This window comes from Urocitellus parryii, chromosome 11, assembly GCF_045843805.1.
Source record: "Urocitellus parryii isolate mUroPar1 chromosome 11, mUroPar1.hap1, whole genome shotgun sequence".
NCBI classification, from domain to species: Eukaryota; Metazoa; Chordata; class Mammalia; order Rodentia; family Sciuridae; genus Urocitellus; species Urocitellus parryii.
Window position 1 is genome coordinate 86778906 of NC_135541.1, and position 24581 is coordinate 86803486.

Here is a 24581-nt window from a genome sequence, read left to right on the forward strand (position 1 = left end):
AAATCATGGTCTACCAACTCTGAAATCAGAGATCTTAGCAATTCTGAAGTGGGCTGTGTACTTCTAAATTGGAAAAGATACATGATGCCTAGTTTCCTTTAATTTTAAACTCTGGTATTTCCAATATTTGTAGCACAAACTCCATGCTTCTCAGTGGTTTCAAGGGTAGCAAATTGTAAGCACAGAGGAAACTATTTTGTGTACAAAATTCTCACTCTTTGAGTATATACACATATTTTAACTCCTTATGTTATCTGCATAATTGTGGAAGACATCAAGTATTTCAAGAAATTTATCAGTAGTAGTTAGTGTGTGTAAATTTTCAACTCTCAAGGTGAATAGCAAGTATTTCCAGAACTTTGGATAAACCTTACAAGTAAAATATTACATCTGTATTATTTATGGAGAAAGAAATTGTTGTGCTATCTCAGTCTAATGGATTGAAATATAATAGTAATATTTTTAATGAGCGGATTATTCATACCTTTGAATGGAAACAAGTAGTTTGCAATTCAAATCAACTGTAAAATGCTCATGTTAAATATTTTATATATATTGTATACATATAATATTTATTTAGAATATAGAAAATATGTTGAGCCTGTATAAAATGTTTTCTTATGTACCATATTAAGCTAGGGCAATAATGCAGAGGTGGCAATTAGAGGTCAAATAACTATAAGTTTTTAAATCCCTGTCAACTGTAAAGTTAAACATATTCTATAAAACTTTCTTCCATTTTTTTAATAGAGAAAATGATAGGCAGTGAAGAGATGGTTTTAAATAATGTTTACTATTTAAGGATGATCTTTTTAATTATAAAGTCAAATTTAAGAACAATACATTAATATTCATTTGTCCAGAAACACATATGAAAATTGCCTTTATTGTGCAAGTATGCACAATATATATAGCAATCCCATAAGATGTAATTAAGTATTTCACTTCAGTTCCAATTTTTGAAAGTGGGCAGGACAAAATTACAAATGAATAAAATAATGCCAAAGGGAATATATCAACAAGATTACAAAATACTGATTCTAAAGAATAATACTTGATGTAAGTTATATGATAGAGAACTGGTATATGATAAAGTGCTAGCTTATGAAAGTGTAATGTCTTATAACCTTTTTACCTCATTCTATATAATTCTTGCTTGTTTAAGTACAGCTTCTTTCAGAAGAAACAATATATTACTCTGTATGTTTAGAGCTATAGACATATTAAATATTAAGAAAATACCCTCTTTTGAGGGAATTATTAAAGTTCAGAAGTTATTTTGGTAAATATACATTACATGAACATGTTAAATATGTTTACCCAAAGCACACAATGACTAAAGACACTGCCTTCTTCTATTTTTCATTTTTATTTTTTTTTTTTATTTTTTTTTTTTATTTTATTTTTTTTTATTGGTCGTTCATAACACTACATGGTTCTTAATACATCATATTACACGGTTTGATTCAAGTGGATTATGAACTCCCGCTTTTACCCCATATACAGATTGCTGTATCACACCAGTTTCCCTTCCATTAATTGACATATTGCCTTTCTAGTGTCTGATGTATTCTGCTGTCTGTCCTATTCTCTACTGTCCCCCCTCCCCTCCCCTCCCCTCCCCTCCCCTCCCCTTTTCTCTCTCTACCCCTTCTACTGTACATCCTTTCTTCCATTTGTATTATCTTGTCTTACCCCTCCTTTCCTCTTATATGACATTTTGTATAACCCTGAGGATCGCCTTCCATTTCCATGCAATTTCCCTTCTCACTCCCTTTCCCTCCCACCTCTTATCCCTGTTTAATGTAAATCTTCTTCTCAAGCTCTTCGTCCCTACCCTGTCCTTGTTTACTCCCCTTATATCAAAGGAGTCATTTGGTATTTGTTTTTTAAAGATTGACTAGCTTCACTTAGCATAATCTGCTCTAATGCCATCCATTTCCCTCCAAACTCTATGATTTTGTCATTTTTTAATGCAGAATAATACTCCATAGTATATAAATGCCACATTTTTTTTATCCATTCATCTATTGAAGGGCATCTAGGCTGGTTCCACAGTCTTGCTATCGTGAATTGAGCTGCTATGAACATCGATGTAGCAGTATCCCTGTAGCATGCTCTTGTTAGGGCTTTAGGGAATAGACCGAGAAGGGGAATAGCTGGGTCGAATGGCGGTTCCATTCCCAGCTTTCCGAGAAATCTCCATACTGCTTTCCAAATTGGCTGCACCAATTTGCAGTCCCACCAGCAATGAACAAGAGTGCCCTTTTCCCCGCATCCTCTCCAGCACTTACTGTTGTTTGACTTCCTAATGGCTGCCAGTCTTACTGGAGTGAGATGGTATCTTAGGGTAGTTTTGATTTGCATTTCTCTGACTGCTAGTGATGGTGAGCATTTTTTCATGTACTTGTTGATTGATTGTATGTCCTCCTCTGAGAAGTGTCTGTTCAGGTCCTTGGCCCATTTATTGATTGGGTTATTTGTTATCTTATTGTCTAATTTTTTGAGTTCTTTGTATATTCTGGTAATTAGGGCTCTATCTGAAGTGTGTGGAGTAAAGATTTGTTCCCAGGATGTAGGCTCCCTGTTTATCTCTCTTATTGTTTCTTTTGCTGAGAAAAAACTTTTTAGTTTGAGTAAGTCCCATTTGTTGATTCTGTTTGTTAACTCTAGCGCTATGGGTGTCCTATTGAGGAATTTGGAGCCCGATCCCACAGCGTGCAGATCATAACCAACTTTTTCTTCTATCAGATGCCATGTCTCTGGTTTAATATCAAGCTCCTTGATCCATTTTGAGTTAACTTTTGTGCATGGCGAGAGATAGGGATTCAGATTCATTTTGGTGCAAATGGATTTCCAGTTTTCCCAGCACCATTTGTTGAAGATGCTATCCTTCCTCCATTGCATGCTTTTAGCCCCTTTATCAAAAATAAGATAGTTGTAGTTTTGTGGATTGGTTACTGTGTCCTCTATTCTGTACCATTGGTCCACCCGCCTGTTTTGGTACCAGTACCATGCTGTTTTAGTTACTATTGCTCTGTAGTATAGTTTGAAGTCTGGTATCGCTATACCGCCTGATTCACACTTCCTGCTTAGTATTGTTTTTGCTATTCTGGGTCTTTTATTATTCCATATGAATTTCCTGATTCTTTTATCGATTTCTACAAGATATGCTGTTGGGATTTTGATTGGCATTGCATTGAACTTATATAGGACTTTTGGTAATATCGCCATTTTGATGATGTTGGTTCTGCCTATCCATGAGCAGGGTATATTTTTCCATCTTCTAAGGTCTTCTTCTATGTCTTTCTTTAGGGTTCTGTAATTTTCATTGTATAAATCTTTTACCTCTTTTGTTAGGCTGATTCCCAAGTATTTTATTTTTTGGGGGGATATTGTGAATGGAGTAGTTGTCCTCATTTCCGTTTCGGAGGATTTGTCGCTGATATACAGGAATGCCTTTGATTTATGCGTGTTGATCTTATATCCTGCCACTTTGCTGAATTCATTTATTAGCTCTAATAGCTTCTTTGTAGACCCTTTTGGGTCTGCTAGGTATAGAATCATATCATCTGCAAATAGTGATAATTTAAGTTCTTCTTTTCCTATTTTTATGCCTTTAATTTCTTTCGTCTGCCTAATTGCTCTGGCCAGTGTCTCGAGGACTATGTTGAACAGAAGTGGTGAGAGAGGGCATCCCTGTCTTGTACCAGATCTTAGAGGGAATGCCTTCAATTTTTCTCCATTCAGAATGATGCTGGCCTGTGGCTTATCATAGATTGCTTTTACAATGTTGAGGTATGATCCAGTTATCCCTAATTTTTCCAGAGTTTTGAACATAAAGGGATGTTGTACTTTGTCGAATGCTTTTTCTGCATCTATCGAGATGATCATATGGTTCTTAATTTTAAGTCTATTGATGTGGTGGATAACATTTATTGATTTCCGTATATTGAACCAACCTTGCATACCAGGGATGAATCCTACTTGATCATGGTGTATAATTTTTTTGATATGTATTTGAATCCCTATTTTTCATTTTTAATGACTGAAAATAAAGTTTCCAAAATATAAATGGGGATATGTTCAACCAGAATGATAGATGATGTCAGAAATCTATAATATATAGCAGATTCTAAAAATAAAAAAATAAATAAATAAGATTAAAGTGTTTTATTTCTATACTGTTTGGTGTCACATAGAAAATTAAATATAATAAAAGAGCAAAATTAGAACTCTCTTTTATCATGTAACAAATTTAAAATCAGGTACATTTAAAACATAAAAATCAAATCACCAACTAGAGTGAATCATTCTCATAAAACTCATAGTTGGTAAGGTGCTACCACAGAGGCTTTAAACAAAATGGAAACAGTGTGGGACTTCCTCCAAACTCCAAACATCAGTGTCTATCTGCAAGAGTTTCACAGAAGAAAAAGCATAAAAGAAGTCAATGAAGAACTTAGAACTATTCCCCTGTATTTGAAATCTTTAGGAAACAAGCTGAAATGGCTAGTAAAACCAAGGACTGAGTCGAACACTACTAGACAGCATTAGAACCAAAAAGTGATAGTGTAACAAAGAAAAGGGTGTAGGTTGATGTCATTGATCTGATACACAAGTATCCACATATCAGCATTGTCTTAAGCTTTTCCTCCTAGGCCAACTGACCTCAATGACAAATGCTCTTTCAATCCCACCCTCCAACCACCAGAACAACTTAAACACTCAACTTTCAATTTCAGAATATAAAAAAGATATCCAAATAAACTATACCATTGATGCACTAACACAAACTATTCCAATGAAGTAATTAATGTATTGGAATAATCACATAAATTTTCTAAAGTAAACATCAAAATAACACATTCTGTTATTACATTTTATTTCTGAGCTTCAAATTCTTTTAAATTTTTTTTTTTTAGTTGTAGGTGGACATAATGCCTTGATTTATTTATCTTTATGTGGTGCTGAGGATCAAAGCCAGTGCTTCACACATGAAAGACAAATGCTCTACCACTGAGCCACAACCCCACCACTTTCAAATTCTTTAATTAAAATCAATGAATTTATTTTAATAATTCAGTAAAAGATAAAATGTGTCAAGACTTGAGGTCAAGGAGCAGAATTACTTCTTTCCTTTTGGTACCAGGAATTGAACCCAGGGCACTTAGCCACCGAGCCACATCCTCAGTCATTGTATTTTTTTTATTTTAAGACAGGATCTCACTAAAATTGCTTAATGCATTGCTAGGTTGCCAAGGCTGTCTTCAAACTTGTGATCCTCCCGCCTCAGCTTCCTAAGCCATTGTTATTACAGACAAGCAGAATCACTTTTAAAAGTTTGGGATGAATCTGATATCTGTAAATAATTATCAAATTCAGGAAAAATTTAAATTTTTTAACCATATAATATTTTCTGCTATGAAATTCAATTCTTTCCTCAAAACTGGTAAGTAATTTATTTTTCTAAATCAAGAAAATACCAATGATAATTTTCTTCATAATTCTATTAAGATGTGAGCATGAATACAAATTTTTAAAAAATCAGCGAATCATTTTGACATTTTCATAAAAGAAGAGAAAATTATTAAAATGAAATCATGTTCATCAGAAAAGGAAGCTATTCCAAACCTGGATGTTTTGGCATATGCTAACTATTTTGAAAAGTGCCAAAGACAGGTCATATTATTAGTAATAAAAATATAACTCAAAACATGACAAAAATCAATGACTAATTCTTTTGTGTCATGAATGTTTCTATTTCCCTTTTAAGTCAGTTACATTGAAAAATTTCTTCTATGTTCAGTCCTATGACTATCTAGAGACTGTACTCCCATCAGAAATTCATGGAGTGGAGTGTCATATTTTTAAATGAAAAAACTTTGATGAAATTACTGAAGATTTTTTAATTTCAGCTTTCTAGCTCACAAAGGTGGATAATGATGACACCATCATTATGAAGTTGTTGCATTGATTAAAGAAAATAACCCATGTACAGCATTCAGTACAATATCTGGCAATCAAAAACATGGTGTCTCAAAAGTACTTTAACTTTTAATGTGTTTAAGTACTAGAGTAGATGTCATGTGAGTCATATAACTATATGTAAAATACTTAAAAATCCCTTTAAATTAGAAGCACTTAATACAATATTATCAAAATATATAAAAGTATACAATATTATCAAAAGCTCTTACTTTCAGCTATTTCAAATGGCATATTACTAAATTTCTTACCTTTTCTCCAACACCACCAACTGAACCAACAGATCCTGGGGGTCCTTGTGGTCCCTTTAGCGTAGAAAATGTAATACTTTTAGTTATCCTTATTCTTGTGTTGAAACATAAGTTCATAAATATATATCTAGTTTTTCTCAGAGACAGAAACATATGCTAGAATTTTGTTGTCAAATGTACTGACAGCAGATAATTTAATTTAGCACATTGACTTTCAAATTCTCCAGAATTTCTAATGTAAAGCAGTAGTCTTTGCAGGTCTGATCATTCCAGTTGACACTTGGAACATAATTTTGATCTCTCTACCCTGGAAGTCAGGTAAATTTTACAGGATGATTTTGTGGTGGATTAAAACTATGACTCTAGTTAAGTATTACATAATCCACATGAAAAATACCCCCTTTATAAATGATTAGTCTTGAAATTACTTAGGGGGAATTGAAAACCAACTGCTCTTTTAGATCAATTACTTCTGGTCTACTTTACTCAGTTCTGTCCTGCTAGAATTAAAAGCAGGCCTGGAAAAGCAAAGAAAACCAGCCAGAAGAATGAGCAAAGCACAGACATCTTCATTGTCAAAACACAAAATAAGGAGATCTCCAAAACATGATAACAATAAGGTACATATGGCTTGACATTTCCAAATCCTATAACACTGTACCAATGTCAGTTTCAGGAATAACTTTTTTTATACAATTGAGAGGAAACATTTTAGACACTAAGAGGTGCACTTATGCACATACTACTCTAACACATTTTATAGACCAAGAATACAAAATGCAAAGCCTTTAAATAAAAGACTTTGGGCAGATGTGTAAAGGTACAGACATACACTAGTGCAAAGGCAACTACAAACCATCCCCTTATGCCATTGTTAAAGATAAAGCTTATGTTTGAAAGATTCAGCAACTACTTATTGAACAGTAATCATATGCAAGACATAGTTAAAGTATTTTGATCTGAACAATGTGGTTCACCATAATAGAAATAACACAAGTAGTATTTGCCACTAACCAATAAACATATCTTGAATGCGAACTGTGTGTCTATTTTATATTTGTTCCCTGGAAAGCCTGTTTCTCTCCCTGAATAATGAAGTGGAGTGAGTAGATGATCCTTGAGTTCTCATCCACTTCTAACATTGAACAGTGGCATGATTATCTCCATTGTATCTCAGAAAACATCTGCCACGAAATAATACCAACACTTAAGTAACTTCAAAATGATCAGCATATATTTGACAGTTCTTACATCAGCTCCATTAGGACCTTGAGGGCCTCTTGGGCCAGGAGGACCAGGTGGACCCTGTAAAAGATGAATAATAAAATTTATAAGAATCAAACTCAAATAAATCTTTTAACATTTTTATTTTGTGAGTAAGAAAATTAAAAGAAATTTGAAGCATATGAAATCATAGTCAGTTGGGCATATCAGGTTTTTAAGGTGCCTGACAGATACAAATAATCCTTCACACATATCTGTGAAGAAATCAGTCCTTCGCTAAAAAATCAATTTGATTAGAAAATAGGACAAGAAAGCCTATTGCTACCATCTAATATGATGTATTCATAATATAACTGGTAATATTTTATGTAACAACATACTAGAATATAAGGGGACCATGAGGTTAAGAGAAAAAAGGCACTTGACTACATTTAGAATTATTTAATTCAATAAAAGCACTTTGATTTTTTTTATTAATTTGTATTTGGATCATGTGTGTGTTTGTGACATGGATACAACAATTACTCTTTAGTTGTAGTCTCCAAACAAAGTTTCTTTTTCCTGGCTGTGCATTAAAATTACCTAAGGTATTTTTTTATTAAATATTGAAATACTGATAGCCAACCCCCTGTCTCAAGGTTTAATTAAAACAGTCTGTAGTGAATACCAGGACATTGGTATTTTTTTAAAGGTCTCAGTTTATTCTAATGCCATGGTTGAGAAGTTTCTCTAGTATTCTCTATTACCATAGGGACAGAGAGAACATATCAATGATTCATGGAACCATAGTAACCATATCTAAAGAGTAGTTTGCTACATATTGGATGCTGCTTGGAAGTCTTATTAACCAGCTATTTGAATAAACAATGATTATTCCACATTTCTTCTACTTAATCTGGTTGTGGTCCTTAAAGTGAATAAAATCTAACATACAGGTATGAAATTATCAAAATTGTTTTCTCAAGAAAGTAAAAATTGAGGGCAATGTTGAAAGGAAAGAGCAATTATGAAATGTATTTATAACATTTCATTATAGATTTCAATTACTTTGGCAAATTATTTTCTTATCAAAATTAGTGCTTAGTAAACAAATATATGCATTTCAAATTTTAGTTTAGGGCAGAAAGTCAGAATTAATAAATGCAGATAGTTATAAGTCATATCATGCTAATTACGACTGAATTCTTTATTAAATTTATAATTTGTTTGAAAGTATTACAAGAAAATCTCATTATACATCAACAATTGCTAATTATACAAATCTGGTGTGATTATTATTTATTTTATGCTACTCCACATCAAAGTCCAAAATGAAAGCCTAAGAAGCAACTAAAATATGGCATCTCTATAACAGACATAAAGGTAAGAAAGTAACAACATATGAAGGCCAAACATATAACATTATTCTGCATATAACATTATTCTGAGGTGAGAAATAAAGAAAAGGAGATACAGCTGAAATAATGATATCAATATTTAATGGCTGCAGATGGAGACAGAGTAGGAAAAAGGTGAGGGGTAAAACAGAAAGCACCATTGTCTTTAGGACTACTTTGTGCAGATCAATAAATTCTAATGAAGAAATTAGTAGTACAATAATCTTTCTTCTATTTCAATGGAATTGCCCCCTTCTAGTTTTCTTTTCCTCCCTGTCTTCCCCACCACCACCACTTATTTTGGATTAGCTTTCACAAATCAAAGAAAACATTAGACCTTTGATTTATCAGTCTGACTTATTTCGCTTAGCATGATATTCTCCAGTTCCTCCCATTTACCAGTTCCACCTATTCTTCTTCATGGCTCAGTAAAACTCCATTGTGTATATATACGCACGGTTTTCTTTGTTGATTCATCTGTTGAGAGATACTTTGGTTTCATAGCTTGTCTATTGTGAACTGTGCTGCTATAAACACTGATGTGGCTGTGTCCCTATAGTATACAGGACTGAAGAAAAAGGACAAGGGAGACGGGATAGGATAAGGGAAGAACAGAGGAATGAATCTGACCTCACTTTCCTATGTACATATATGAATATCACTGTCATGTACATACCCATGGTACTAACAACAACAACAACAACAACCACAAAAGCCTGAAAGTGAAAGTAAACAGCAGAAAGAACAGTAGACAGAAGCAAACAGGGCAAGGGAAGGGGGGAAGGAAAGAGGAAATACTGGGGACTGAAATACAGCATCATCTAATATATTCCAGGCTTTTATCATTATGTCCAAATGAATCATAACATTGTGTATAAGTAAAAAGAACCGAAAATTTTTTAAAAAGAAATTAACAGTGTGGAGATTCACAATAATCATCAAAAAGTAGAAAATACAAACTTACCATGGGGCCAACGTCTCCATTTTCACCTTTTTCACCAGGTGGACCTGGTAGACCCTAGGAAAACGTAGTACAAAAATAAAAATCACTCAACACATCTTGTCAAAAGTCACGAATTAAGTATAAAGTAAAATTAGTACATGGAAATTAAAATGCAGAAGCTAACATTTGTTAAAATACTTATAATGGAAGTTTTCCTCTCGCGATAAAATATTATACCTACATTTACAGATAAAACATGTGCTTTGTACAATATTACAATATTATACTGTTCAGTTTTCTTTATTATAACTAAGTACACCATATGATTTTGGAATTTATGAACACCTACCCATTTACTCTACCTTTTTAATGAAATGTATATAATAACATTGCCATAGTACAGATCTTCTGAAAAATCTTATCCCAGATTATTTCAGAATATCTCATCTAGGGGAGGTTTTTATAGATAGGTATCACTTTGAAAAACTCTTTTGTAAAATTTATATTTCAATATATCTCCAATATTATACATATCTTCTGAAGTTTGGGCCTGTTAATTCATCTCTGAATCTTAAAAAAATTCACATGACCATGAAAATTATAAATTTATACATTGTTTCCTCAAATTGATTTCCACTGTATCCATTTGCTTTAGGATAAATTCTGTGTTACAGTATAAACCTAGAATAGGCTGGATTAAAATTTTACTTGACCATCTTTATGTGAAAATTATTTTACTTCTTCCATATCACTTACTCAATTAGCAGAAGAGTTTATATTTTCTCTCTTTTATCACAACAATACTTATGTGTACTTGAATTATATACCTATATATATGACTGTGTGACTTCTCTACATACTTATAATCTTGGCCTACTTTGGAGCAATTATTTTCTCCCTTAGAACTGGCAGAGGCCAAACAAACAAAGAAACAAACAAAAACTAAGATCTCAATAAAATACTGTTGAATAAGTGGTGAATGAATGAATCCTAAGAAAGCAAGCAAATCAAAAGAAACAAGCCCCCCCCCAAAGTTTCTTGTAATATTGAAAATTACTGACTGTGATATTGAAAATTCTCTATTATTTCAAATGTTTAATCTCAGGAAAAATAGCTACATAAAAATAGCTACATAAACAAACTTATAGAATAGTATACTACTGTTAATTTGATACTAATATTCTAAACATGAATACTATATATAATAATAAAGCCAAATATCAATGAAGATACATGGTATAAATTTAAATGTAGAATATTTATGTGAAATAGGTATAATAGTTGTTGGACAGAAATACAGGGTAAGTTTTCAATTGTAAGATTATAAATTATTTTCATTTTTAAACTTTTTGGTGATATAGTCATTTGTATACAATATTTGCATTTCATACATAGATTTGTTTGTTGTTTGTTTTGCTTTTAGTGCTGGTGATCAGTATCAGGGCTTCACACATGGTAGGCAATCATGCGACCACTGACCTCTTCCTCCAGCATCCATAAAATTTATGTTTAATGTTTGTACTACAGTATTTCAGATGTATTCTAACTAACAAAAAATATAAACAATGCTAAAGATCTAAATAAATGCTGGTATTTTAATAAAATGATTGATTTTGGTGCGGCACTGCAATGGTTACGAATTATTTGACCCTGACCCACAATAATGTTTTCTTATAATCCTCACACATGCAAGCATGTGCAAAGTAGCTGAACCATGAATTTCAAAAAGCAATGTTCACCATTTTGATAGATAATGACCTTTGAAATTTTCATTCTATTTTACCATATCCTGTTCTATCTCATTTTTTAAATGCAGGTAATAACCCTGAAATTGTTTTTATGACCTGCTAATTCCACATGAACCACAGGAAAGAGTACATTACTGAATATATCTGTAAACTTTTAAAATGTGGTATATATTCATTTTATGTGTAAAACTTAATTACTGACTTATAATGGCCAGTCATATATATACTGATTTAATTTGTTTCCCTCAAATGTTAGTAAGATATCTAAGAGAATGCTATATGTGCTTCCTAAGCTGTTACCATGCTCTGAAGGCAGTGTCTTGAATTAATATTTAAGTTTTTTACAAAGAAGTAACCAGGTATTGTTTCTTAGATAGTACTCTATGCAGAATTACCAGGGGCAGATTACTAAAATGTTAGATTCAAAGGTTGTCAACTTCAGACACTCCATTTCATTTATGCAGTACAAGAACTTAAATACTTAAACATGCAAGTAAAGTTTAACACAGATGAAATATTTCACTTTAAGACAATTTTCTTAAGAAATATGTACTGCAACATAAATGTAAAGTTCTTAAAAACATTACAAAAATTAAGGCATATTCTTTATCTTTAGTCCAAGTTTATACATAATTTTAATATATAGTACATTTGATTGAGAATCCCTATATTAAATGTTACATAAATATGTTAATAGTTTTTTGTCTCTTGCAAGTACATTTTATATTGTCATCTTATTTTAGGCTTATGATCAGTTCAACAGAAACCTCCAAATAAAAAAAATCAAAATATTTTAAATTAAGTTGTATTGTAATTTGAGCTAAGATGTAATATTTTTATTGTTGAAATTAATAGAGATATAATAAGCGAAATTCTCTTTCTGCAAGTAACTAAATGTTCTTAATGGTGTTCTAGTGATAATCAGTTTTCATATGTCCTAACTTTCTCCTAGGGAGTGATTTATGCATGGAGAGGTTCTATTGTAGGGTTTGTGAATTTAAAATCATCTGCCACTTCAGTGAAACACCAAAAATGAATTTAGGTCAAAAACTCTCTCTCTGAAACACACACACACACACACACACACACACACACACACACACACACAAAAGAAAAAAAAAGCCACTCACTCTCTTTCTCTTCATATGCAGAAAAATAGTAAATATCAAATTAAGTAATTTTATTCAAATACTAGATTATTATTATTTATGTCTATTGTGATTGCTCCTATCTCTATGAAGAATCAATTAAAGGATAGATGTATTTGTGTACATATTAACTACATTAGCATATTTTCAATATCCCTATTTAAAGGTGTAGTTATGAGACAATATGAACAATTTTTTAATAAATTGATTTTTTGAGTCATCCTCGCCAAGGAACACTTTTCTCTTATTTCGTGAAAAAGGTGATAATTTCTATTGCAGCAAATAGTGGCAATTTTATAAATATAAACCACAAGGCAACTTTTTTTAACCATGAGAGCCAAGTTCCTAAATTACAACCTTACAGAATTCAGAGTAATCACATACATGACAAAAACAGAAATTGAATAGTAACACGTCCATTGGTGATCTTGTTTTAATGCTTTCTTGTTTTCAAATATGTGTACTTCTCACACATACTGTAAGTAGTACTCATGACTATTTATTTACAACTATAAAAATGTCAAACAACAAATACGAAAGTAAAGCTTTGTACTTTTCAAGCATAAAAAATTTTTGTCATTAAAATGAAGCAGAAAATTAGGATATCATGTTAACTAGTAAAAAACCCCTATTTTAACAATAATAATTACATTAAAAATTATCATGTGACAGGATGTAATTTGTACAATTATGTACATAACAAGCTATTTAATACCAAAATCCAATACTTTTATTATTTTATTTAGGAAAATAAATATGATTAAATATATATAAATTTCACTTGCATATACTTTCCTATGACTTTACAAATTCTTAGGCACGGTGAACCAGATGACTTAATTTACCACTTCTAATATTGCTAATTGAGCACAAGCAACATCCACATTACCTAAATTCCATTTAAAACAACTTTACAATCTTACAAGGAATCATTAGATATGTAGAGAACAGTAAGTATAGAATAAGTAAGGGGGAAAAGACCAGACGGTTGCAAAGTTTATAGGGATCAGTGAACATCAGGTGGAAAGCGAATCATACTCAGAGTAGAGACGGCCAAGACTCCAGTTGTAAGATCTATACTATAGAAATAAAAATTTCTCATCTAGTGTCTTGCAATATAAAATTTCCTTCCCAGATATGGTTTATAAAACCACAAATTATAATTTTAAAACATGAAGCCATTTTAATTGGTTTACTACTAATCTACTTTACCTATTATTGTTTATCTTACTATTTGTTGGCAGTGTGCTATTTCTCTTAATGCTTTTGAATGTTTGTTGTTACCTGAATTATTAAAATTTCTGCTATAAGACCCAGGAAACAACCATTCTAATGTCTTACCCTTAATTATCAGACTTATACATATGTAGTTGATTTTTTTAAAAAAATACAGGAATGAAGAAAGGGGATTATAATATCTGGGGTATTTAGCCTAAGGGCTAAATGTACTGCAAAAACAGAAATCAGGCTCATACATGTTCAGAAAAATTAAGAATACTTGGTAAAAGGCAGTTGAAGTTCAGATATATATAAGAGTAAAATAATCATTATAGTTAAACATTGTTCTTACATAGAAACAAGGAAAGATGCTTTTCTTGCCTCCATTAGGTGAACCTGACATAAGAACCAGGTGGAAATGATGGAATGAACAATCAGAGAACCACTTACCTGAAGACCTATGGGACCAGGAGGTCCAGGGAAACCTCTTGCACCCTCATCACCTTTCTGCCCAAACATCCCCTGCTGTCCTCTGGGACCTGGTTCTCCATCCCCTCCCTAGGGAGCAGGAAGGAAAATGATCATGAAGTGGAAAACCATTATGATACAAGTCATAAAATATCTCCATTGCAATTTGTTCAAAGTGGCTATATTTGAGAAAAACCAAGTAAAATGTAAACTAAATTCCCACTATTTGCTACAAACGTGTCATTGTTCATGTTGCTAATATTTCATGTTTCTGGAGTACTGCTGATTGTGAGTTGATCATATATACAAATGAAGCAAAAGCTTTTTAACAGCGAAAAATGTATTACACATTAAGTTATTTTCAACTAGTTATAGTCTAGGTTCAAAGGAAGTCACGTTTTCTTGTTCTAAGGATAAGCTTGGTTAGCTATGCAATATAATTTAAACATGACCGATATCAAACATACAAATAGAACTTATTACCATACAAAAATTAACTGTGAGTCAGTGTCAAACATACGAATAAAACATTACCACACAAAAAATCATTGGGTTATGTGACGTTTCATAAATTTCACGAAGGAGATCTTGGTTGAACAAAATGGAATACTTACAGCAATTCCTGGGGCACCAACTGGTCCTTGAAGACCTGGAGGACCGGGAGGACCCTGAGGGAGATAAAGACCAGTAAATTTAAAACTGAAGCCAGAAAATACTATATAAAGCAAAACCTTTGCAATATAAAGCAAAACCTTTGACTGATCAAAGTCTATTAAACCTCTCTACACCCTTTGGACAAACAGCAACATTACTCAGAAAATTTTCACTCTTAGAACTGTCAACTGCTGCTTATTTTACTCGTTGGAGATCCATAATTTCATATTTGGAATCAATTTTAAATTGACACTTATTGAAAGCCTTCTCATCTATATGTGGTAGATATGTAAAAATTAGATTTGTACACTAATATACATCAAGTTGAAGGTTCACATTAAAATTTTTTCACAATACCAGATTTCTTTAGTGAAAACATATGGGTCAGGAATAGCACATGAAAAAATTTGTCTATGTAATATCTTCTAACAGAACATGAGAATTCTGAAGATTCCCTAGAGATAGTATGTAATTTAGATACATGAAAATTTCAAACTTCTAATATGTGCGCACATGCAAACTTGGTGTTATATATCAAGTATATTGGACTCTTTATTTTGAGCAATAGATTCCAAAGGCATTATGAGCTTTACTTGCATAGATACATCCTTGCTATCTTATTTTCTTGCATTAAGACTAGTCAGGCTCTATAAAAGATATGAAAGCAATCAAGAGTCTTTGAATTCTATTTTATTCTATAGTTACCACCTTTGGGGAAGATTGCTTACAGCAAAGATTCCAAAAATGTTGTCTACAAACCACTGAGGGTATTTGAGACCATTTGAGTTTTCTTCCAGTTCAAAATTCTTCATATAAAAACACTAGGATGTTATCTCTTATACAATCTAGGCATTTGCAGTAATGATGCACTAATGATGATAAAATTGCTGATGACTTTAACAATCATCATGTCAATAGCTACAAATTATAAAATCAATAACTATATTTTCATAGTCCTGAACTCTATCATCATAAAATGATGTTTATGTTCTTGATGAAGCATGAATCATCCTTCATTTTATTAAATATTGACTTTCTTTTGTCAGGAATAGCACATAAAAAATAGCACATGTCCTTTGATATTCATAGGATGAAACTGAAGGAAAAAGTTCTTTTGTTATATATTGAAGTACAACGCCTCTTTCAAAAAGGCACTTGGACTGTAGTTTGATTTGATGCTGAGGCAGCACTTTTTATATGGAATTCTATTTTTACTTAAAAGACAAGACAGACAGTAAGACTGTAATTATTTAACTTGGGAATTTGGCAGAGATATGATGAAAATAAAGGAAGTTTGTGAATTTAAAAAAACTGACAGTATTTATAAGGGCATCAAAGATAACATTGAAATTTTCAAGCAAAATTAGAATTCTGAAATCTTATATCTGCCATTGCAGGCCTCACTGCTGCCCAATCTGAAATAATTTTCTTATGTTATTAATATTGTATAAAGTAATGTGTTAATACTTTGAAGATCTTACTTAGTCAACCAATAATTTTCAAATGATCATTGAAGGATGATATAAAATTATATATGAGGAAAAGAGTCATTCAAAGTGCAAGGTAGATCAATAAATATGTAATAGCACAAGGAGCTCACTGCTTTGATAGCAGATTCCATACCACAATTGACCTTAAGAAAAGTTATGATTTATCAAATGTTGAGGTAGAATCAAAAATATGCCAAATCATCTGAAAAAAGATTTTAAAACACTCTTGCCTTTCCAACTTCATATATATGTGAGCCTGGATTTCAGCCCAAACAACGTATCATTACAGACTGCAGTGAGAAGCACATTTGAGGATATAGCTTCTTCTATTAATCTAGACCCCAAAAATATGAGGCATCACTTTGTACTATATACTATATATATTTTTTTGGGGGGGAAATATAGATATATTTCATTAAAACTGCCTGGGGATTATCATTCTAAATTTTAATGAATCAATTTGTAAGTATTTAAAATTTCTCAGTTTAATTCATAGTATAATAATCCACATGGAGCACAGCTTTTGGCATTCTTAAAAAGTGTTTAAATCTACAAGGGTCCTGAGACAAAAATATTTCAGAACTGCTGGCTTATAGTCATCCAGTCATATTTAATTATAGCTTTAAGGAGGAAATAAAACCTTTCAAACATGGCTTCTGGAAATCACATAAGGTTTTTCAATTAGACAAAATGTATTTACGCATCTTTAAGAAATCTAAACAAAACCTAAGAAAAGGTAATTTACTAAAATAGAACTTTTAATTTATATCCAATAGCAACTGCATCACACTTAGGCATATGGTTTCCATACATAATTTCCTATGATACTTGTACATATCAATGTTGCCCATTACTCACTAAGGTTGTGTTCTCCTGATATAGAAATACATGAAGGACTCACAATGGGTTAAATATTGCATTATCTGAAAGCTGTTTTTGTTTTGATACAAATTATTCTCTTTAGTTAGGACCATTCATCACACTGGATTTTGGTGACTATTCAGTTTAAGAATCAATTCTAAAAAGAAAAAAAAACTTTGTTCAAAGTTATGTTTTAAGGTATGCAATAATTGAAACATGAAAAGCATCAGAATGATAAATGGGTCACAGGACAGAGTCGTGGCTTATTAGAATATAATTTCTAGAATGTTATATAAACTTCTATACTAGTTGAAAAAATAAAAAAAGGAAGAACATTACTCTGCACTTCCCCAACTTGCCTTCTTATTGCAGAATATGGAACACTTAAAGAAAGAAAAAGAGGAAAATAAGAACTAAATGTCTGTAGATGCTCTTTAAGGGGCATAAATTAATGAATAAACGCAGAGGGAAAGTACATGAGATATATCACTTACCTTACTTAATCTAAGAAGAAGGGAAATTTAAAAAAAATATAATTTGAATAGGATTTAAACTGGTAAACAGTGAATAAAAAAAGGCCGAAAGGCAAGAATGAACACACCATTTGGCTACACAACAGAAATTCTTTCACCAGCTTCATGATTTGTTAAGAAACATATTCCAAAATAAGTACTTAGAATATATGGAGACAGATTTATCAATTTATATACAGGTAAAGACCACAGGAATGGTATTTAATTTGGCATATATTTGCATAGTATTTCCCACACGGAAAAGCAGGCTGGCTATTGCATTACAGTACTCTTCCATTGCTAGAGTGGAATTTAAAAATAACCTACAACTATCATACTGGACTTAATGACATAAGCAGAAGACCTCACAGAATTGTACAGCATTATGGAATGATATAACACAAAGGTAATAAAGTATTGATATTATAACATTTGGCTAGGTAAGTAAATAGTATTATGGGAAACTATCCATGGTAAACAGTAAAAGCTGTTAAATGAACGCTGGAAATAAGCAGCTGGAAACTCACGTTTTCTCCTTTGTCCCCCTTGCTGCCTTTTTGTCCTGGTTCACCAATTTCACCCTGTATTTGAGAGAGTTAAGTGAAAGGTTATTTGTAACATTGTACCTTGCATTGCATCCTTATCATTATCATTGAATTATTACATTTTATCTTTAACACAATTCCATGTTAGCATTTAACATCAATATTTAAGATGTATAATCCTGGGATCTCTGTGTCTAGCTTTGTAGTTTTGACTAACATATAGACAAAAAGTCAGATTAACATGGAGAAATACTGCAACTGGATTTAGATTATAAAAAATTGATTTTGTCTCAAATATCCCACTGTAAAATGATAATGGAAACACATTGGTGCAGAGACAAATAACCATACATTAATCAAAAATTGCTTTTCTCCTAGTTTTTCAAATAGTAAGATAATGCACATACTCAAAGTAGTGCTGTTTCAAAAATTTTCTATAGCATTTTAGAATAATATTAGAAAATCTATTAAATTCAAACACAACTTTGCATTTGGAATAAAAAGCTTAAAGTCTTTTCTTATATATTAGTAAGAGAGCATATACTTGTCAATTTAGTATATAACTCATTCTTAAGTCTTATCATATAATATCTAAGATGCAAGTGCTAAATATATGCAGGTAATTATTTTTATTTTACATTCATTTCAGAAACATTTTTTAAAATAAATAGTAGTTGGCATCTACTATTTTTTCTTACTGCCACTTTTCTCTTATTTCATTTTCCTATTTGTATCCCACATACTGTTTTATGGAAGATATACTAGCTTTCAACCTCTAAAATAAAACTTTCCAACACGTGGAAGGTATTGTAAAGTTTGATAAAGGTTACCTTCCACCTGTCATCCAATCTTAGACTAATTATAAAATATTTGAGAAAAAAATTAAACTTTCAAACACATTCTACAAAATATTGGACACTGACCTTGTCTCCATCTTCACCAGGGGAGCCAGCAGGACCAGCAGGTCCTGGGAGACCCACGGGGCCCTGTACTCCATCTCTCCCTGCAGGGCCTTGGGGACCTTTTTCTCCCTGTATTGAAAATCAAACAGATCATTAATTTGTTGTAACAAACCTAACAACTAGCTGTATGCTACAATTTTTAAGTGCAGCTACAATTTTTATATATATATATACTCTAGATATAACCTAGTTCCTATACTTGACAAGGAAATTGTTTAATGTTTCTAAGGAAAAAAATTTTCAAGCAGCAAATGATAACATACATAAAAGATCCCTATATCGTTTTATGACTCAGTCTTTTAAATTATTTATGAATCTCAGCGTTGGTCCACAGAAGTAATTATGATTCAACTGAGAAATTTTTCTCTCAGACACATAGTTTCTAAGTAAGTACTGGCAAGTCGGGTCCGATGCCTGATGTTTGTGAAAACTTGCTGAACCTCAACTCCTCCTTAGTGTCACTGAAGTAGCTATACGGAAGATATAAGGCTTTAAAAAAAAATCATAAAATCCACTTCCTTCTATGTCCAACTTCACAATAGGCTTTAGATGTAACTCTTTCCTATTTTAACACATCTGTCATGGATTTTCTGGATTTGGGTATTTTAATTCATTGCTGCTTTTCCTAATTCAAAATGACAAGGGAGCTAGTTTTTCCTATTTTTATTTTTGTTTGTTTTTGACACGGACATTCTTTTCCTATTTTTACATTTACCTACATTGTGTAATTAAAAAAAAAAAAAGTCTTGATAATGAAAACTACCTCTGCTTTCCAGAAAACACCCTTTCAGAGTTTAAAATATTTTACTTCCTAAAAGTCAAACTTTCATAGGTTTTGCATAACACTGTATTCTCAATTGTATTCAGTGATTCCCTTTTCTCTTTTTATACCAGCTGGCCATCTACAGGTTATTAGGTCGAGCGTTCACATTGCCCACCTCTCCAAACTTCCCCCACCATCTATCTCTTGCCCTTTATACTGACTTTTATCTGCTTTGTCTCCCAGTTAGTCCCACTCAATGTTGGGGATCAAACTTGGTGCCTTGCATGTTAGCAAACACTATACCACTGAGCTTTAACACCAGCCCTCCTACTTATCTATTCTCCATTTTATCTCTGTCACTGACTCTTGAATTCTAAGTACCAGTGTCCTTGGTCTAAATTACTGAAATAACTCACTGCTTTCTCCTACATTCATTTTTACTTCCTTTCAAACCATGTTCTACATTGTAACCAGAGAACGAATCAGATCATATTACATAATTTCTTAGGTCAATTACTTGTTGCTGTTCTTAAGAGAAAGAACCAGCTTACTGGTGGCTTCTAATTCTGATGCAACCATATCTAATTAATTAATTAATGACAACTAAAATAAAATAACTATTAAACAAAGGCAACTTGTTGATACTTTTTAAATATGTTCTTGTTTTCAAAATGTGTGGCAAACTTATTATAGAACATACTTCTCACATCACTCTGAATACTTTTTAAAAAAAATCCCTCAATAAAATATTATATTTCAAACCTATCTATACTCATAAAATGTGCTGTGTTGCTTTTACTAAACTTCATTACTTCAAACTCAAAAGCCACGTTAGATATTTCCTTTTAATTTGGATTCCCCTGCTAACTTTAACTCGTAAAGTTAATTGTTTTGTACAAGGGCGACTGCAAATTAAGATGAATTTATCCTCATCTGCTTTCATGATAGCACATGTAATCTCCAGCCTGGAGTCACTTGCTATCTATTTCTTCTGTTCCTGTGTGAAGTTGAGAAAAATCCTTCCGCAATCTATGGCACTCTAAATTTAGATTTTCCACTCACAGTTCCTCACGATGACATCACTTCTCCTCCTTATGCATCTCTTAGACTGACACCTACACAACTACTGGAACATCCATTTATCCTTAAGCATTCAGTCTTTATTTCACCACTAATACCCCTCTGGTTACATTAAATACTAAATCTTACCTTAAAAACCGACAGTGAGTTGCACTCCTTCATGCCCTGTAATTGACCTGGTCTTATATTTAACCTATATACACATCCTCAACTTTAATCACAATTTGAAAAATCCATCTCTACTTACTCAAATGTTAATTTATGTATGTATTTTGAGATCATTATTTCATTCTGCTCTATAAAAGTTCTGGTGTAAGTAATGATGATTATTTACTAAAAACATATCAATTTCTGGAAAATGCTTTAAAACAATAATTTCACCTAATCCTCACAAAATACTGTGATTATCTTCTTTTTAGAAATGAGGAAACAGTGTTAGATAGTAGCTAGCAATGAGCAGTGAAATGCAGGCAAGATCACGTGTTCTTTAAATTACATTAGGGTTTTTAAACTGCTTTCAAATTAGAGAAGAAAGCAAAGTTAATTCACTAAAAAAATAAGCAAAAACAAAGGACCTAATGGGAAAATACATCAAAACATAGGGATTAATGGGACTAACTCTTGACAGACTCCATTGATATTGATGTGAAGCTAGGAATTATGGCTCTAAGTGTCTTTAACTCTCTGAAAGGAAGATTCTTTTAGCAGTGCAGACACAATAAGGTAACTTCTGACCAGCTATTGACCCCAGTGCCCACATTAACATGGGATTGACTTGTAGATGAAGCCCCCCTAAATAGGATGGCCACCATGACAGTTCCGGAGAAAACCAACTAAGGTCACAAACTCCACCTCCCAATGTGAAGGAGGGATTGAATACCTGATTAGCAAAGAGTAGAGAAGGTGGTCCCCAGTTATCCTGGTAAACATCTATCAGTAATAAACTTGGAGACAAGGTTGTCTCCTTTGTCATTCTCTGCTTGGAGACAGCCTACTCAAGTGCTCTCTGCTTTTAAGACTCACTTTGCTTTTACTTTACTTTCACCTCACTTTCACATATAATAAATTTCTCTTGATGATTTTTGGTGTCTGACTTTAAATTTTCTTGCATTGGAACACAAGAACCAAGGTTTGGAGTTTCAGCTCTCTGATTTCCTGTGGCCAAGAAGTTCTAATGTTAGTCAGAAATCATGAATTAAATAAATGATAGCAATGAATGTACACCCCAGTTCTGATCAGCTTTAGGCTCGTAGCCTTTTTCTGCTCTGACTTCTTCAATTTCCTAAACTTTAAGTTGACTCTTTTCTTATTACTAGTGAAGGAGGTAAATGTGTGTACAACACAATAACAAGAGGAGGCAATGCATTCAGTCCTACTAATACTTCTATTTGCTGCTCACCCTTCATATTGCTACATAGCTTTCTTGAGGTGATCCACATGCACTGACTCCAAGTCTCTTGAATCCACTTTCTCCTTGAACTCCACTGCATTTACAATAAGGTCATAATGTCCAATGGGTCAAATCCCAGTACCTCTGTTTGCTCTTTTTATTTTCAGTATTCTTTACCTTTTAAAGCACTGAACAAAAAGAAACTCTTCTCTCATGGCCTATTTGATGGCATGCCTCTAGAGACATGTATACACACATTTTTTTTTTTCTTATCACTCATGGATGTTTTACTCTATCTGTTACTGAATCCTTTTACAACTAACATCCATTATTATTCTCCAAAGAATGAATTCTCTCTTAACATTGCCTCATATGGTAATCTAATAGTATGGTTTTAAATATTGCTCTTATTCTAAATGAGTCATAGATTTACAGTCCTGGCCCTTACCCTTTTCTCTGTAATTTCATATATATATATATATATATATATATATATATATATATATATATATATATATATATATATATATATTTGATACTGTAATAAGTACTTGGAGCAAATTTTTCCAAAACTTCTAACTCCTAGGATTTAATTCATTTATGGTTAATGCAGTAACTTCACTGTGTTTTAAATCTAGCTTCCCTCTATTTCTACAGCTGGTTTTCACAAAGACAAAAAATTCAGTTTCCTATCTGTATTCTTATGTGTAATAACCTCCCAATGCAGTTATAGGTCTAAGGATCAGTATCCCTATCAAAATATTTCTACCAATGCAGTAAGTTGGAAGAAGTTTTTAGCACCATTCTCTAGCCCACCTGAGTGAGTTTCTAATCTGATAATTAAGGGATGCTGATTGGGCCATAGTTATTGCCAAGTGGGTCATGTGGATATGCACGGCTCTTGTTTTCCACTTTCTTCCTTTCCAAGATGCTGGGTGGGTGGGAATGTGCTTGACTTCTATATCACCCATGTTGTCATTTTGTCATGAAAGTCTACACCTAGTGATAATTCCATAACATTTTTATAACAAAAGCCACTGTGTGGTAGTTAAAAAACAAAACTTATATTTGGAAAAAAGAAGGAATATAAGGGATGCATTTAACATTTTGGTCAATATTTCCAACATTTTTTACTAGTTCTTTGCATGAATATTTATGGGTCCTTTAACCTAACATTTTGGAATTACTTTCTGTTACTGTCCCTAAACAGATACCTCCCTAAAAAAAAAAAAAAAATACTACCTAACACAGTGTCTAGTGGTTAGTTTTTCTCAATAGCTATTTGTTGAATAAAAGAAAATGGAATGATCATCCCAAAGCTGCATTCTTTACTGTATTATGCCAAGATATGTGTGACCTAGATTTCTCAATGAACTTTTATCAAAGGGCTTGAATCTGTTTCTTTTTTTATCTCCTCCATGCAGAGACAACTCTAAAATATAAAGCTTAAAGAAAATTTCTCAGCATATATTAGAAATGCTTTTTCTGCCACCCCATAATTCTAAACACAGGTGTCATTAAATGTTTCTGTTTTTTATTATTCTGGATTACAGGGATCAAAATAAAAAAGGAAGGAAGAAATGAATGAATGAATGAATGAATGAATGGATGAAAGAAAATAAAGAGTGAAAAGGAAATAAAAGGAAAGCAAAGCAAACAAAGGAAAGCAAAGCAAAAGAGAAAGGAAAAAAAAAACTGCTTTATTTTGAAACTGCTATGATTCAAATGTTTGCCCAAAAAGCATGTGATGGAAGGCTGATCCTAGTGCCACCATGGTGAAAGGTAGGGCCCAACAAGAGGTAATCATGTCATGAGGGTGGAGTGAAGAAATCAATGTTGTCATAGGGGAGGACTCATTATCACAGGGTTGGGTTTACTCTCTGTCAAACTCTCTTTGCTGTTTGATGATGTAAGATAGATGCTCTTGTGAAATGTGGCCCCTTGATCTTGCGATTCTCAG

General features: G+C 32.4%; 1 protein-coding gene across 4 annotated transcripts in view; it reads right to left on the reverse strand.

Moving 5' to 3' along the window:
* Positions 1 to 24581, reverse strand: part of Col11a1 (collagen type XI alpha 1 chain) — a 213862-nt gene that overhangs the window by 34230 nt on the left and 155051 nt on the right. For all 4 annotated transcript variants that reach the window (XM_026409165.2, XM_026409163.2, XM_026409166.2 and 1 more), the window contains 7 exons: positions 19350 to 19457; positions 18409 to 18462; positions 14979 to 15032; positions 14347 to 14454; positions 9804 to 9857; positions 7491 to 7544; positions 6240 to 6293 (listed from right to left, as the gene is read on the reverse strand). In XM_026409165.2, the coding sequence (XP_026264950.2) occupies positions 6240 to 6293; positions 7491 to 7544; positions 9804 to 9857; positions 14347 to 14454; positions 14979 to 15032; positions 18409 to 18462; positions 19350 to 19457 (486 nt within the window). The remainder of the gene's footprint in view (positions 1 to 6239; positions 6294 to 7490; positions 7545 to 9803; positions 9858 to 14346; positions 14455 to 14978; positions 15033 to 18408; positions 18463 to 19349; positions 19458 to 24581) is intronic.